Source organism: Populus alba, chromosome 14 (genome assembly GCF_005239225.2).
Source record: "Populus alba chromosome 14, ASM523922v2, whole genome shotgun sequence".
In the NCBI taxonomy this organism is placed as follows: domain Eukaryota; kingdom Viridiplantae; phylum Streptophyta; class Magnoliopsida; order Malpighiales; family Salicaceae; genus Populus; species Populus alba.
This window is the reverse complement of record NC_133297.1, coordinates 19,654,746-19,669,735: the sequence shown is the minus strand read 5'-3', so window position 1 is coordinate 19,669,735 and position 14,990 is coordinate 19,654,746. Positions and strand designations below refer to the sequence as shown.

Genomic DNA, 14,990 nt, shown 5'->3' with positions numbered 1-14,990 from the left:
ATGTCCTTTTGTCCAACCAGAAACGAATATCCAGAGCAAAAGGAAGGAAGAGGTTTGGAACAGAAAAAAACAACAGATGTCAAGTTTGAATATAGCAAGAAAGAAAAAAAAAACTGGAAAACTAACTTGCAGATCTTACTTGTCGGAATGCAGAAGATGAAGTTCAGATAGATGGAAAAACCTTTGCCTTTCGGCCTCGTTTTTCTGTGTCTCTCAACTCAGCCTTATGCGGGTTCTCTCGGTTTTTTCTTCACTCTTTCTTTGCGTCTCTCTCTTCTTTCTCCTCCTTCTGTTTTTGGTCTCTTCTCTCTCTTTTTTCCTTCCCTTTCTCTCCTGTTTTTTTTTTTTTTGTGCTCTTTTTTTTTTTGCTGCCGTCCTCCCCCCTTTTTTTAGGTCAGCAGAGGCATAGTATATGTAGTCTATACACAGCTCTTATTAGGAAAGATTCAATGCATTAATCTAGGATGCCAATCCCAGCTGATTTGCAGCCAAATAATACAAATGAGGAAACTACAATATTCTCATTGATTATGTGCTGATTCTAGTGATTTCTTTCCAACATTAACACATCATCCCAGCCATCTATGTTAGGGATAAAATCCCAGCCATTAGATGATGGTGAGGTTATTCTCTTTATGGCATTTTGCAGCTGTCAAAGGCTGTTGTCTCCTATGAATTATAGCTGCACAAAAACGTGATTTTCCTCATTTGGTGTGGTAGAAATCCGGTCATTTATGATGATCTAGCTCCCTCTCCAGCTTCCATTATCCTTCTTTAATTAAAATCCTCATTTTAGCACTTCTCGATTCAGTCCTTGGTCCAAAAAAAATCCTTCGAATCAGTCCCGCAAACTTAGACTATATCCTTCCCGCGACAGAATTTCGGCCTTCACGTTAGATATTCAAATGGAAATATCTTGAGTTTCTGATATCGAAATCAAGTGATTCAAAAGACCAAATTCATCTACGCGTATAGGACTACAACTTTGATGAAGGAGTCGGAGTGAAATAAAATCCTTTTATAGAACAAAATCTAGTAGTAATTTGGTTGGTCAAAAGGGGTCTCTGGATCAAACTCAAAAACTGATGAATGCCGAGAATCCTGATATGACTGAGAGTATGAACTAAGAACAAAAATCACAAAAACTAGCCCAAAAATAGAGTTTTTTTAGTGCAGACTCGGGTCAGTAACCTTCTCGCGGCAGAATTCTCTGCCTTCACGCTAGATATTCAAACGGGAACAACTTGAGCCTCTTATATAGGAATCAAGTGATTCAAAAGCTCAAATTCATCTATGCGTCTAGGACTACAACTTTGATGAAGGAGTCAAAGTGAGATAAAATCTTTTTACAGAACAAAAACTGGCAGTAATCTAGTTGGTCAAAAAGGTGTTTGATCTGACAATGCTGAGCATCCAAATCTGACTGAGAATCTGCCCTAAGAACAATGATCCCTAGGACCTAATAAAGGTGTACGTCAATTTTTCAACATGTAATGAGTGACAGAATATACCTAGGATGGTTAGATATCGTACGAAACTGAGTCAGAATCAAAGCCTAAGTTGGAACAAAAAATTGCGACAACAGCAGAACCATTTTTTAGTGCAAATTCTGAAGGATTTATTCAACCTCAAAAACAAGATAACAAAGGAATGAATTTAGCATTCTAGTCAATCTAAGAAACCTGATGATTTTGGCAGCAAAGGGGAAGGATAAAGAGAGCAAAAAACAGCTCAAACAGGGTTTCAGAAAAAAAATATTTCTTTTTCTGCTTTTATCAATTTTTCCAACAAACATGAGCTACACTCGGTTCAAAACGGGTACACTCCGTCTCCAGCACTTGGGTTCAAAATTGAGTAACAACATTGTGCTACACTTGGTACAACAAATACTTGGTACTTTATAGCCCATACTGTATGGTATAACCGACACCTGAGCTATGAAAGGAACTTGATTTGTTGTTAACATAAGTTATAATCATGAATGCTTGACAACATTTACAAGTATTAGCATTATTCAAATAAGATAACTAATGTAATCATGTTAACAATTTATAATCTGATTGGAACCTCTTTTATGTGTGGTTTCCAATTGAGTAATAAGAGTTTAAACTATACTCATTTGAAGTACCATTAGTGGATCCTCTAACCTTGACATTTGTTTTTATCATTGTTTAATCCTTGCATTAATCTTTCATCTCAAAGTTCTTATTAATTTCTTCCTCTTCTTTTTTTATTACTATTACTACTACTACTATTATTATTTACATTCTTGTTATATTATATGTACGTTAAGTATGCTCTGTGTTTGATCAAGGATCCTGACATTGTTGGTCTTGCCTTGTTCATTCGCATCAGAAATTTGTTTATATTATATAATATATTTCTTTGATGTTTTCATAAACTCAGTATATAGGCTGGAAACCTATGACCCGATCTTTTAGATCATTCTCAGGTATAACAATGCCACATACTGAGTATTATTATTATTACTCTTAATATTACTATTACTATTATTGTTATTATTGATGTTGTTATCGTATTGTTATTTATAATTTATACAATTAACCTCTCTGTGGTTCGACCCCGGTCTTGTCGGGTTATTTATTACTTTGACACTCCTGCACTTGGGAGAAGACATCAATCTTTTGGTCGTGTCAAAGAACGCCATTGAGGAAGGCATTATAAATATCAAGCTGATAAATCTTCCAATTTCGCGAAACTGCGATAGAGAAAACCAATCGGATGGTGTCTTGCTTAATAACTAGACTGAAGGTTTCAGAATAATTAATGCCTTCTTGCTAGGTAAAACCTGTAAACCCCGGGAAAAAAAATTTATATATATAAAAAAAAGTAAAAGTGAAGAAATTCATGCATATGGTTAAATAAAAACAGAAATTCAGAAATTTTTGAATATAAATTTCTGGGGGAAATAATTCGAGACATTATAATAAACCCGGTACTGTTGAGAGTTGGATTTAATTGAAGAGAATAATACACTTAAAGAAAAAGGGGGGCCTATATGCAAATAAGGGAAAATATAGAGTATAAATACTCTCTCCTCACCAAAAAAAAAAATCTATAGGAACCATAAGGAGAGAAGATATGGAGTTTTACACCCATTCTTGAGAAATCAAGAGAGAAACACTAAAATTCAAGAACCCATCCAAGATTAAGAGCTTATAGATGGGATAAACACTTGAGAGCAAAGGATTACCAAGAAATTGAACAACAAGAAAAGAAAGGAGGGAGTTGAAAATCTTCATCTGGTTGAAGATCAAAATCTTAATTCGTACCGGGTAAGGTATTCTAAACATAATCTTAAAAAAATTCATTTTTTTAATTCGATAAAGAATTGATGTCTTGATATTGAATCATAAGTTAGGGTTCTTAGACATAAATTGGGGAAAAGGTACTTATTGTTGAGATTAAGTTCATTTATATGTGTGGCATGTAGTTTATGAAAGTATTGTATGAAGGGGAGGGGTAGAAAAATTTGGAAAGACTTGTCTCCTAACTTTCAAAGAGATTTCGGGTAGGAGGATGAGGGGATTAGGATCGGGTTTCTCATAGAAATTGTATATTTGAATGTTAGCTAACCAAGGAAACTGATCTTGCTCAATTTGGAGATGTAGAACTCCATTTATGAGTTACCAACTGAGACTAAGTCGTCACTAATTATGTAGGGCAGTAGGACTAATTAGTTAATGAGTTATTTTGACGATCTTTGAGGCAAAACTGGGTTCTCCTCCCTTCAAAGAACTTGTAGCCTCATGTCTTACCTTTGTAATGAGATTAATCTCACTTAAAATGAAGTTTTAGAACTTTAGATATAGTTAAAAATCTGGTGAGTGTTTGTGCAGTAATAGTTGAAAAATTGGACAATAACAGTTGAAAATTGGACAGTAACAGTTCAAAATTAGACAATGACGGTTGGACAGTAACAATTGAAAATTGGACAGTAACAGTTCAAAATTAGACAATGACGGTTGGGTAGTAACAGTTGAAAATTGGACAGGAACAATTCAAAGTTACACAGTAATAGTAGACTTTTACGTGAATACTATATATAAGAATGTAAAAGAATTGTGTCATACGAACACTTGCACATTGAGATACTAACTCTGAAAATATACATGATATATGTATGTATGATATTATGAGTAAATGAACATGCATAGAAAGTAACATATGAGTAATGGATGAATATGGATTCTCTATAATATCGGCTTGAAGGAATCATAACCAAAAACTTCCTTATGATTCAGGAGGACCAACTAGGATTATATCTTCTGTTAGGGCAGGTCGTGAGACAAGCGAAGCAGGTGCGTGATTTTCGTCCTATTTGCACTTATACAATTTAAAATTATTTTGGTGAATGCAATTACAATAAATATCATGTTCAATGTAAATAAAGTCTAGCGTAAATACAAGATTAGCTTCGGCTAATGGCATTCGTGATAGCATTTGCCGAGACATGATTTACATGATTAGCTTCGGCTAATGGCATCCGTGAGAGGATTTACTGGGATATGATTTATATGATTAGCTTCAGCTAATGACATTCGTGATAGGATTGCCATGAAATGAAAAACAAGATTAAACTTTGCAAGGTCTTAGCATGTTAGTATTCCTTTTCTTTTAAATTTTATGATATGATGTGTTCGACTATGTTCATATTGAACTTACTCATAGTATATATATATTGTGTGGATTGTATGAGGTGTGGAATTATGAGGCTTGATATAAGGTATGGAATTATGGGACCTTATGATGATGGATTGATTGAGTAAATTGATAGTAGTCGATAACTTGGGATGTCCTAAATGCAAACGAAACTCTGCCGAAATTTTTTGGAAATGAAAAAAAATAAATTATCCTCAAATAAAGAGGATATGTTTGGATCTTTGAACATTGATTGAGTTGTACACTTCAGACTATTACAAAACCTCTAGCAACAAGTTGCGCTTTATAGCGCTCAATACTACCGTCAACACGACGTTTGATCCAATATACCATCTACTTCCAACAATGTTCATCGAAGGATGAAAGGAAACTAAAGACCAAGTGCGATTAGAGTGCAAAGCAACGATCTCATCACACATACCATTATGCCAAACTGCATACCGATCAACATTAGAAAATGCATGAGGCTCAGAAGAGGGAGAATGCAGTACCTGTGTGGAGGCAGAGGTGGCGGCAGCATAAGCAACTAGATTTGCTGTCTTGCTGGTGGAGACGCAGGGGAAGATTGTTGCAGTGAGAAGACCTGTGGCAGCAGATAAGAAGATAGATCAATCATAAGTTGCAGAGAAGCTGGAGAGGATGATGAAGAAGTAGTCGCAAGCATAGGATTATCAGCAAAGGAGGGGCTATAAGCAGAGACCAAATCTGCAGGAATACTGGTAAAGGAGGGTGAAGTAGAGGAGGGACTAGAGAGTGCCCCAAGACTAGGAGGAGATGAGACCAATTGATGAGCTGAACCTGCATCATAAGGGTTAGATAAAAAAACATGGGATGATGGCTAAAGGATGTGTGGAGGCTATGGTCGGGTGGCTGTTTGGAGTGGCAGAGTTGAGTGCTAGTGGTTGTTGGAAGTGGGTAGTGGTGGGTGGTGGAGTAGAATTGGGAGGGTGATAGTAGCGAGTTGGGTGGGGGTTGTGTTCGAGACCTTTGCAATTTGTTCAGAATTATCAAATGGAAACACATGTTCATGGAAGCGGACATGACAAGAAATATAAATACAATGAGATGCAATGTCAAAGCATCGATAACCAAGATGTGAAGAATGATAACCAAAGAACACACATGGAGAGGAATGAAAATCCAATTTATGATTATTATATGGACGCAGAAAAGAAAAACATAGACATCCAAAAGTACACAAAAAATGATAATTAGGAGACCGTTGAAATAAACAATCAAACAGAGATCGATGGGCAAGATCAGGAGCAGGCATGCGATTGATAAGATAAACAGAGGTTTCAAAAGCATAATTCCAAAATAAAAAAGGTGTTTTACATTGCCCTAAAAGAGTAAGACCTATTTCCACAATATGCATATGACGACGCTCTATTATGCCATTTTGTAAATGATTGCGAAGAAAAATCAGACGATGATGGATACCAAAAATCTGAAAAAATGTGGACAATTTTCAGTATTCACCGCCCCAATTAGTTTGAACAGATTTTATTTTTAATGAAAATGGACGTTCAATGAGAGTCTGAAATTGATGAAAAACAGAATAAACATCATAATTGGCAACAAGAGGATAATACCATACATATTTAGTTTAAGCATCATCAAAGATAACAAAATAATGATAGCCATCTGAAGAAAAGAGGGGAGTAGGGCCCCATACATAAGAAAAAAAAAGTAATTCAAGCGGAGTAGAAGTTTTATGACCCGTAGGTCTTAAAGACAAACACAAGGATTTTACTAAAGGATAACTTTGACATTGAAAATTAAGATGTTTGTTGTTACAAATGATCATATTTTTCAAGACTAACAATTGAAAAGTACATGGGGTAGGATGACCTAGTCGACGATGCCATAAATCGGTAGAGGCAGAGGTGCAGGGAGACCAATAGGCTTGAGGAACTGACGTGACAGAAGACTTGGTCAGGGCATAGAGACCATCTTTACTCTAATCTGAAAGAATGACTTCATGGGTGTTGAGATCCTTGACATAAAACACACAAGGGTGAAATTCAAAATAAACATTATTATCAAGATAAAATTTCTGAATAGAGAGTAGAGGTTTCGTGATCTTAGGAACATGAAGAACATTAGATAAGGTGAAAGAACGATGTGGTGTATATATTTTTGTATGACCGAGATGAGATATAGGGAGGCCCTTACCATCACCAACATGCAAATTATCATTACCAAGATATGGTTTTGAAGCAGTCAAGGTGGCAAGATCAGGTGTGATGTGTTGATTGGCACCCATATTCAGAAACCAATCAATAGAACTGGTTGAGGAGAGATTGTGTTGCACTAGATTGGTAGTAGGTTGTTGGCCATAACCCCGTTGCTAGAATTAAGGACAGTGAGGAGCGATATGGCTAAAATTCTGACACAGTTGGCAGCTGATTAGTACTTAAAAGTGCATTTTTATCAAGCTTTTATATCATCATTTTGCACTTGAAGTATTAATAACTCCTTAACTAAATCATGTTTTATAATAACATACCTAATAATATAAGATACCTTTAATTTATGGTAAATATTTATCTTAAATGTAGGCCTATCACATAAATGAAAGGATTGATTGACAAGTTGATTCCCTTAGAGCTGCATGATTTTGACATAATATTAGGCATGAATTGGTTGAGTAAATACAAGGCTCTAATAGATTGTTATGCTAAAACTGTTACTTTCCAAACACCTAAGGGCGAGAAATTGACTTTTGAAGGAGAGAGAGTTCTCAAACTGAATGCTTTAATATCGGTGGTAACAACCCAAAAACTTTTAAGAAAGGGATGTACGGGATACCTCGCATACATCTTAAACTTTGATGATGAAGGTCCACGATTGAAGGATATTCTTGTGGTGAAGGATTTCCCAGATGTGTTTCCTAAAGAACTATCAGGACTACCCCCGGAGCGAGAGGTAGAGGTGTCTATAGACACGTTTCCTGGAGTCTCACCCATAGCCCAACAACCGTATCGGATGGCTCCAGCAGAACTGAACGAGTTAAAGACTCAATTACAGGAATTATTAGACAAAGGGTTCATACGGCCCAATAATTCTCCTTGGGGAGCACCGGTCCTATTTGTAAGAAAGAAAGATGGTACCCATAGGCTTTGTATTGACTATCGACGGTTGAACAAAATAACAATGAAAAACAAGTATCCGTTACCTCAGATAGATGATTTGTTCGACCAATTAAAGGGAGCGAGGGCATTCTCGAAGATAAATCTGAGATCAGGGTACTATCAGATGAAGATTAAAGAAGCGGATGTAGCAAAGACCGCATTTAGAACTCGTTACGGACACTATGAATTTTTGGTGTTACCGTTCGGGTTGACAAACGCCCCAGCCCTCTTCATGGATTTGATGAATCGGGTTTTCCAACCATACCTGGATAAGTTTGTGGTGGTATTCATTGATGATATACTAGTGTACTCGAATTCTTTCAAGGAGCACGAAGAACACTTGAGACAAACCTTACAAACCTTAAGAGATCACCAGCTATATGCAAAAATGAGTAAATGTGAATTTTGGCTGAAAAGAGTGACGTTTCTGGGACATGTCATTTTAGCCGAAGGTGTTTTTGTTGACCCCCAAAAGGTCGAAGCAGTCTTGAAATGGGAAAGACCGACTTCGGTCACTGAAATACGTAACTTCCTAGGACTTGCAGGATACTATCGGAGATTTATAGAAGGTTTTTCCCTGATTGCAACCCCTTTGACCCAGCTAACTAGGAAGGATAAGAAATGGGTGTGGTCAGAAGAATGTGAGGCAAGCTTCCAGGAATTGAAGAGGAGGCTCACCACTGCTCCAGTGTTAACCCTTCCCTCAAGGACCGAGGGTTTTGTGGTATATAGTGATGCCTCGGGGAAGGGATTGGGGTGTGTTTTGATGCAACATGGGAAGGTGATCGCCTATGCATCAAGGTAATTAAAGACTCATGAGGTGAACTACCCGGTGCACGACCTGGAGTTGGCAGCTGTAGTATTTGCCTTGAGGATATAAAGACACTATTTGTATGGGTCTCGAACCCAAATTTTTACTGATCATAAGAGCCTGAAGTATCTGATGTCACAAAAGGAGTTGAACATGCGACAAAGAAGATGGATAAAGCTCATTAAGGATTATGATTGCACCATAGAATACCACCCGGGGAAAGCAAACGTGGTGGCAGATGCCCTCAGTCGCAAAAATAAAGCCTCCTTGGGAATCTTAACAGTGGGAAAGGAGCGGCAATTGGCAGAATTAAAAGAGTTGGGTGCAGATTTAGGAATTGATGTAGGAGGTGGGTTAGTAGCCCAATTAGTGGAGCGACCAACATATCAAGAACAAATACTACATGCTCAATTCCATGACAAGGTGGGGTCCAAGATTAGAAAGAATGTGGAGGCCGGGGTAGAAATGAAATTCCGAGTAGCGGATGATGGATCCTTGATGATGGGATAACGGTTGTACGTGCCTGATGACAAAACAGTCAAACGAATGGTTCTACAAGAAGCACATGAGTCCAAATTCTCCATACATCCTTGCAGCACTAAGATGTATCGAGACCTTAAACACCTCTATTGGTGGCCTAATATGAAAAGGGAAATAGCTGAGTATGTGTCAAAGTGTGGGATATGTCAACAAGTCAAGGTTGAACACCAAAGGCTTGCGGGACCATTACAACCATTACAAATTCCAGAATGGAAGTGGGTGATGTAACCATATTATTCGATAGTTTCACCCGCATTTAACTAGTGTTTTGCATATGTTATTTATATAAAATGCCTTGATATTCTTTGTTTTATGTTTTGAAGGCATTTTTGGATGAAAGATGCAAAAAGGAGTAAATTGGAGGTAATTGGCAGATTTGACGTTCAGTCGGTATTTTGTGCAGAGCGTGAGTTCCAGAGATCGAAATGAAGTGATTCCAGTGGCATTAAAAAGCTAACATCCATACCTTTTTGGAAATGTAATGCAAGAAAAATAAAAAGAGAAAGATCATGGAAATCACATCCTTCAAAGTCAAATCTCGCAGTCTGCCAATGTTGACCTTTGCCCATTCAAAATTCAATATCTGGAGCTTCAGAAGTCCAATTGATGCAAACTCAATTTTGTTGGATTCCTTACTCAAAGATCTATAAACGCTCCAAAGTTCAGCCAAAAACGATGTCATATGAGGGATATATGATTTTTCAAAGATGACAGCTGAATTCTGCCAGCAAGCAGGTTGCGTGAAGAAACGAATCCAAATTTCATCTAGAAGCATCCAAACCGACCAGCAATTTAGCTCCTCTAGTAAATATTCTAGAAGGTCAAGGAAGGCAGCCACCAACCTCAAGGCAGCCACCAACCTCATGGCAGCCACCAACCTCAAGACAGCAGCCACCAGCCAGCAGCCACCAGCCGCCAGCCGCCTTCACACTACCACCATCGATTGATGTTCACACTTGAACTTTGATTTTCTTACTTACAATTTGTGTATAAATAGAGGGTGAGTAGAAGGAGGTAGCAAGAAGAAGAAGAAGTAGAAGGAGGTAGCAAGAAGAAGAAGAAGTAGAAGGAGGTAGCAAGAAGAAGAAGAAGAAGAAGGAAGAAACACAAACTCTCCTCTCTACAAATCAGAAATTATGTATTCTTTCATCTTTAGGAGTAGTTGTTCAATAGATATGCAAGGCTAAGCTCGTTTTCTTGGTTGCAAGGACACAACAAACCTTCGGATTTCAAGAACCGTGAGATTTATTCTTCCTTTTATTTTCAGTTTATGTTATGAATGAGTATGTTTGTTTTCCTATGCATATTTCCTATGATTGTTTATCTTAATTGCTAGAGCGGACTCTAAGTTATTATTGTGAACAATCTATTGCTAAGTTTGATATCAAAACCGGAGTTGTGGTATATAAACTTGTGAAGCAACTAAGCTTGATAATTGTAGCGGAACTACGTTATTAAACTTAGGGAGAACATTCGATCATAGCAACACAAATTGACAACTTGGTTGTTAAGATTAATGAATTTATCTGGATCTTAAGGCTGCCATTGGATTAAATCATTAGTGCGGACACTGTGATTGTTTGTTGGTTAGGGATAGTTATACGGCGGATCCGTTAATTAACCAATATTAAGAAAAGATAAAATTCATAATATAAACTGGAGTTTCGTTTCAAGGATCGGTTCTAATTTCCGTTTGTGGACGTGTGCTTGCAACCAAGGTTTGTTTTCTTGATATATTTCAGTTTCAATTGATTTTGTTTGCTAGTTTAATTTCTGCCATAGTTTAAATCATTGCAAATCAAACCCCCAATTACATAACGTACAACATAAAAATCTAACTTCAAACTTCCTCGTGGGATCGACCCCTTGCTTGCTCTATACTATCTTGTGTGTTTTAAGCTAGGGTAATTAATTTGTGCGACCGCGACATCGCAACAAATTTTGGCGCCGTTGCCGGGGAGGTAATTTTAGTTGATTCTTGTGCTTGTACTGTTATTTTTAGTTTCTGTGATTGTTATTTACATTTCTGAAAAAAAAAAAAAGAAAAAAAAACAGAATTTTTGCTTGCGGTGTTACTGTTCACTTGCCGCAGCGGTACTGTTGAAGACAGAATTGTTTGTGGAATTAGGTTTCTAACCTTCATTTTCTGAAGTGAAACGACGTTCTGAACAAGACTAGTGGTATACCACTAGCCCCACCCCATCGAGGCCAAATTCTGCTGTTTTCTAAGGTTTTTAGGTAGTTTTAGTTTTCTAGCATAGGATTTTCATATAATTTGCATTATTATTATTATTATTATTATTATTATTATTATTATTATTATTATTATTATTTTTATCGCTTGTGTGGTTGCTTTCTTTTGAGTTTTCTTAGCGATTGATGCCAGTAACCCGTTCTACTAATCAGAGTCTAGTGCAGGTTGATCTTGAAATAGAAAGCACTTTACGCAAGTTAAGAAAGGAAGTTCACCTCAACACCATGGCGGTTGCACGACAACAAACACTCAAGGAGCTTGCTGCTCCTAACGTGGAGAATCAACCATTGTGCATAAACATTGACAATAATGTAAACTTTGAGCTCAAATCTGGTTTTATACATTTGTTACCAACATTTAATGGTCTTGCAGGAGAAGATCCTCATACTCATCTCAAGGAGTTCCATATGGTTTGTGTTGGCATGAAACCGAATGGAGTTGATGAAGAACAAGTTAAGTTGAAAGCTTTCCCTTTCTCTTTAAAAGGGGCAGCAAAGGCATGGCTTTTCTCTATTCTCCCAGGATCTATTAGAACTTGGAACGCCATGAAGAAGATTTTCCTTGAGAAGTATTTCCCAGCATCTCGAGTTGCCAACATAAGGAAAGAAATATGTGGGATTCGGCAATCTCATGGAGAGACACTTTCAGAGTATTGGGAAAGATTTGAGCAACTATGCATTCAATGCCCTCATCATCAAATACCCGATCAGCTGCTCATTCAATATTTCTATGAAGGATTGATGCCTACTGACCGTAGTATCATTGATGCTGCAAGTGGAGGCGCATTGGTAGATAAGACACCTGAGGCTGCACGCCAATTGATCTCAAACATGGCAGCCAACTCAAAACAATTTGGCACTCATGGAGACTTCTCCAACAAATGAGTAAATGAGGTAAGTATTTCTAACCTTGAAAATAAAGTTAATGATCTTACTTCTCTTGTGCGTTCTTTGGCTTGTGGAAATGTGCAGCAGGTGAAAGTTTGTAGCATATGCTCCTCACAAGGACATGCTTCGAATATGTGCCCAACAATGCAAGAAGATTACATTGAACAAGCTCATGCAATTGATGGAGCATTCAACGGACAACCTCAGCGTAAGTATGATCCTTTTTCCCACACGTACAATCCTGGATGGAGAGATCATCCTAACCTACGATATGGGAACCAACCTCAACAAGGCAATCAAGGCCAACAATTCCATCCCAATGGATTTCAACCCCAACAGAATTATCAAGCAAGACAATCGTCATCCAATGATGATCTTCGTGAGATGATGAAAACTTTGGCTTCTAATACTGTTACCTTGCAACAAAATGTCATGTCTTTTCAACAGGAAACAAGGTCAAGTATTCACAACTTGGAAAAGCAAATGGGGCAAGTAGCTTCAAGTGTGGGAAAATTGGAAGCACAAATGAATGGAAAATTGCCCTCCCAAGCATTGAATCCAATAGAGCATGTTAGTGCGATCATGTTGCGAAGTGGGAAAGAAATTGAAGAGAAAAGGTCAAAACAAATTGAGATGGAGGAAGAAGAAGAGATAGAAACTGAATTGAGTACAAAGAAGATACATCATCCTTCTCCTCCACAAACTGAAACAAAGACCAACACTCCAAAGGTAACTCCTCACTCAATGAATTCCAGTTTTACAACAATTCCACCCTTTCCCGTGAGTTCTTCTAGGTCAAAGAAAGAGGACAAGGAAAAAGAGATTCTAGAGGTTTTTAAGAAAGTAGAACTCAACATTCCTTTGCTTGATGCTATCAAGCAAATTCCCAAGTATGCCAAATTCTTGAAGGAGTTGTGTACTACCAAGAGAGCTTTCAAACTGAAAGGTCATGAAACGGTAAGTATGGGTGAAGTTGTATCTGCTGTTGTTCAAAAGAATCTGCCTTTGAAACAAAAAGACCCAGGTGCGTTTACTATCCCATGTGTTATTGGTAATGCTAGTTTTAAAAGAGCTTTATGCGATTTAGGTGCATCCATTAGTGTTATGCCTAAACATGTTTATGATTCTCTTAGTCTAGAGCCTTTGAATAAAACTAGTATTGTAATGCAACTTGCGGATCGTAGTTTTGTTTACCCACTTGGTGTGATAGAAGATGTCCTAGTCAAGATTGATAGTTTGGTTATTCCATGTGACTTTTATATTCTTGATATGGAACATGATTCTTGTGATTCATCAACCAGCACTCCTATATTGTTTGGGAGACCATTCTTGAAAACTGCCAACATAAAGATTGATTGTGGTAAGGATACCTTGTCTATGGAGGTAGGAGATGAAAAAATTGAATTTAATTTTCATGATGCAATGACATATCCTTATAGCAATGTTTATTCTATCACATGTTATGACCAAGTTGATAAGTGTGTGCAGCCAGTTTGTGATTTTGATGATGAGTATGGATTAAGCATGGCTTTGAGCAATGACTATGATTTTACCAAGATAGAAGAGATGGAAAGGCATATATGTGTTCCCCAAAACATGCATGAATCAACATTGGATTTGCAAGCTTTGCAAATTGTCCTTCATGATGCAGGAGTCATTTACCCCATCACGGATAGTGAATGGGTGGCGCCTATCCTTTTGGTGCCTAAAAAGATTGGAATTACGGTGGAAGAGATTCAAAATGATGCTTACGAGAATGCAAGGATTTACAAAGAAAAGACTAAGAATCTTCATGACCGAATGCTTACAAGAAAGGAGTTTCATGTTGGAGACAAAGTCCTTCTTTATCATTCGCGTTTGAAACTTTTTCCTGGAAAGTTAAGCTCTCGTTGGATTGGATCATTTGTTGTTTCTAATGTTTTTCCTTATGGTGCAGTTGAAATTACAAGTTTAGAAACGAACAACATACTCAAAGTCAATGGGCATCGTTTGAAACCTTTCTATGAAGGTTGGACGGCAGAACTCACCGCTTCTGTAGAGTTAATTGAACCAATCTATGAATAATGAGCATGCAATATGTCGAGCCAATGACATAAAACAAAAGCGCTTACTGGGAGGCAACCCAGCACAAAAAGAAAAAAACAATCAGATTTGCTTTCTTTTTCCTTATCTTTTATTTTTCGTATTTTACTTTATCTTTGTCATTCTCTTATGTTCCTTTGCTTTTATTTCAACATTGAGGACAATGTTGTGTTTTAAGTGTGGGGGTATTGAGAGAATTTTGGTTTTCTTATTTTAATTTTCTTTGTTGTTCTTAAAAAAAAAAAAACACAAATTTTGATCTTTTTAACTCCCATTGGTTTTTGAGAATATGAGTATTATGTATGAGAATTAATTGAGATAGATGAAGATATAAATCAAATGAAGGAGTATGCATGCAAATTTTAAGGTTTAATTGGTTTAGGGATTGACTTTGAGAATATGCCATGTTGACTTTATAGTGTTATACAAATGCAAGCTTTTGAGCCTTCAAAATTATATTCTTTGAGTGTGCATTCTTTCAATGATAAGTATCTCTAGAACTTGCTTCATATCTTATTGAGATTATATCCCATTACAAATATACATGAAGATGATAAAGGCATTAGGAATTTTAACCCCTCAAGCCAAAAAGCCAACCT

At 37.1% G+C, this 14,990-nt stretch overlaps 1 protein-coding gene across 1 annotated transcript; it reads left to right on the top strand.

The window, feature by feature from the left end:
* Nucleotides 1-12,286: 12,286 nt before the first annotated feature.
* Nucleotides 12,287-14,337, top strand: LOC140954500 (uncharacterized). Its single transcript, XM_073404309.1, has 2 exons — nt 12,287-14,133; nt 14,246-14,337. The coding sequence occupies exons 1-2, from the start codon at nt 12,442-12,444 to the stop codon at nt 14,261-14,263; spliced, it is 1,710 nt and encodes a 569-aa protein (XP_073260410.1). The 5' UTR covers nt 12,287-12,441; the 3' UTR covers nt 14,264-14,337.
* The last annotated feature ends 653 nt before the right edge of the window (nt 14,338-14,990 follow it).

Bases quoted from the DNA above. Each gene is read 5' to 3' on its own strand.
- LOC140954500 (XM_073404309.1), top strand. From the start codon at position 12,442: ATGTGCCCAACAATGCAAGAAGATTACATTGAACAAGCTCATGCAATT.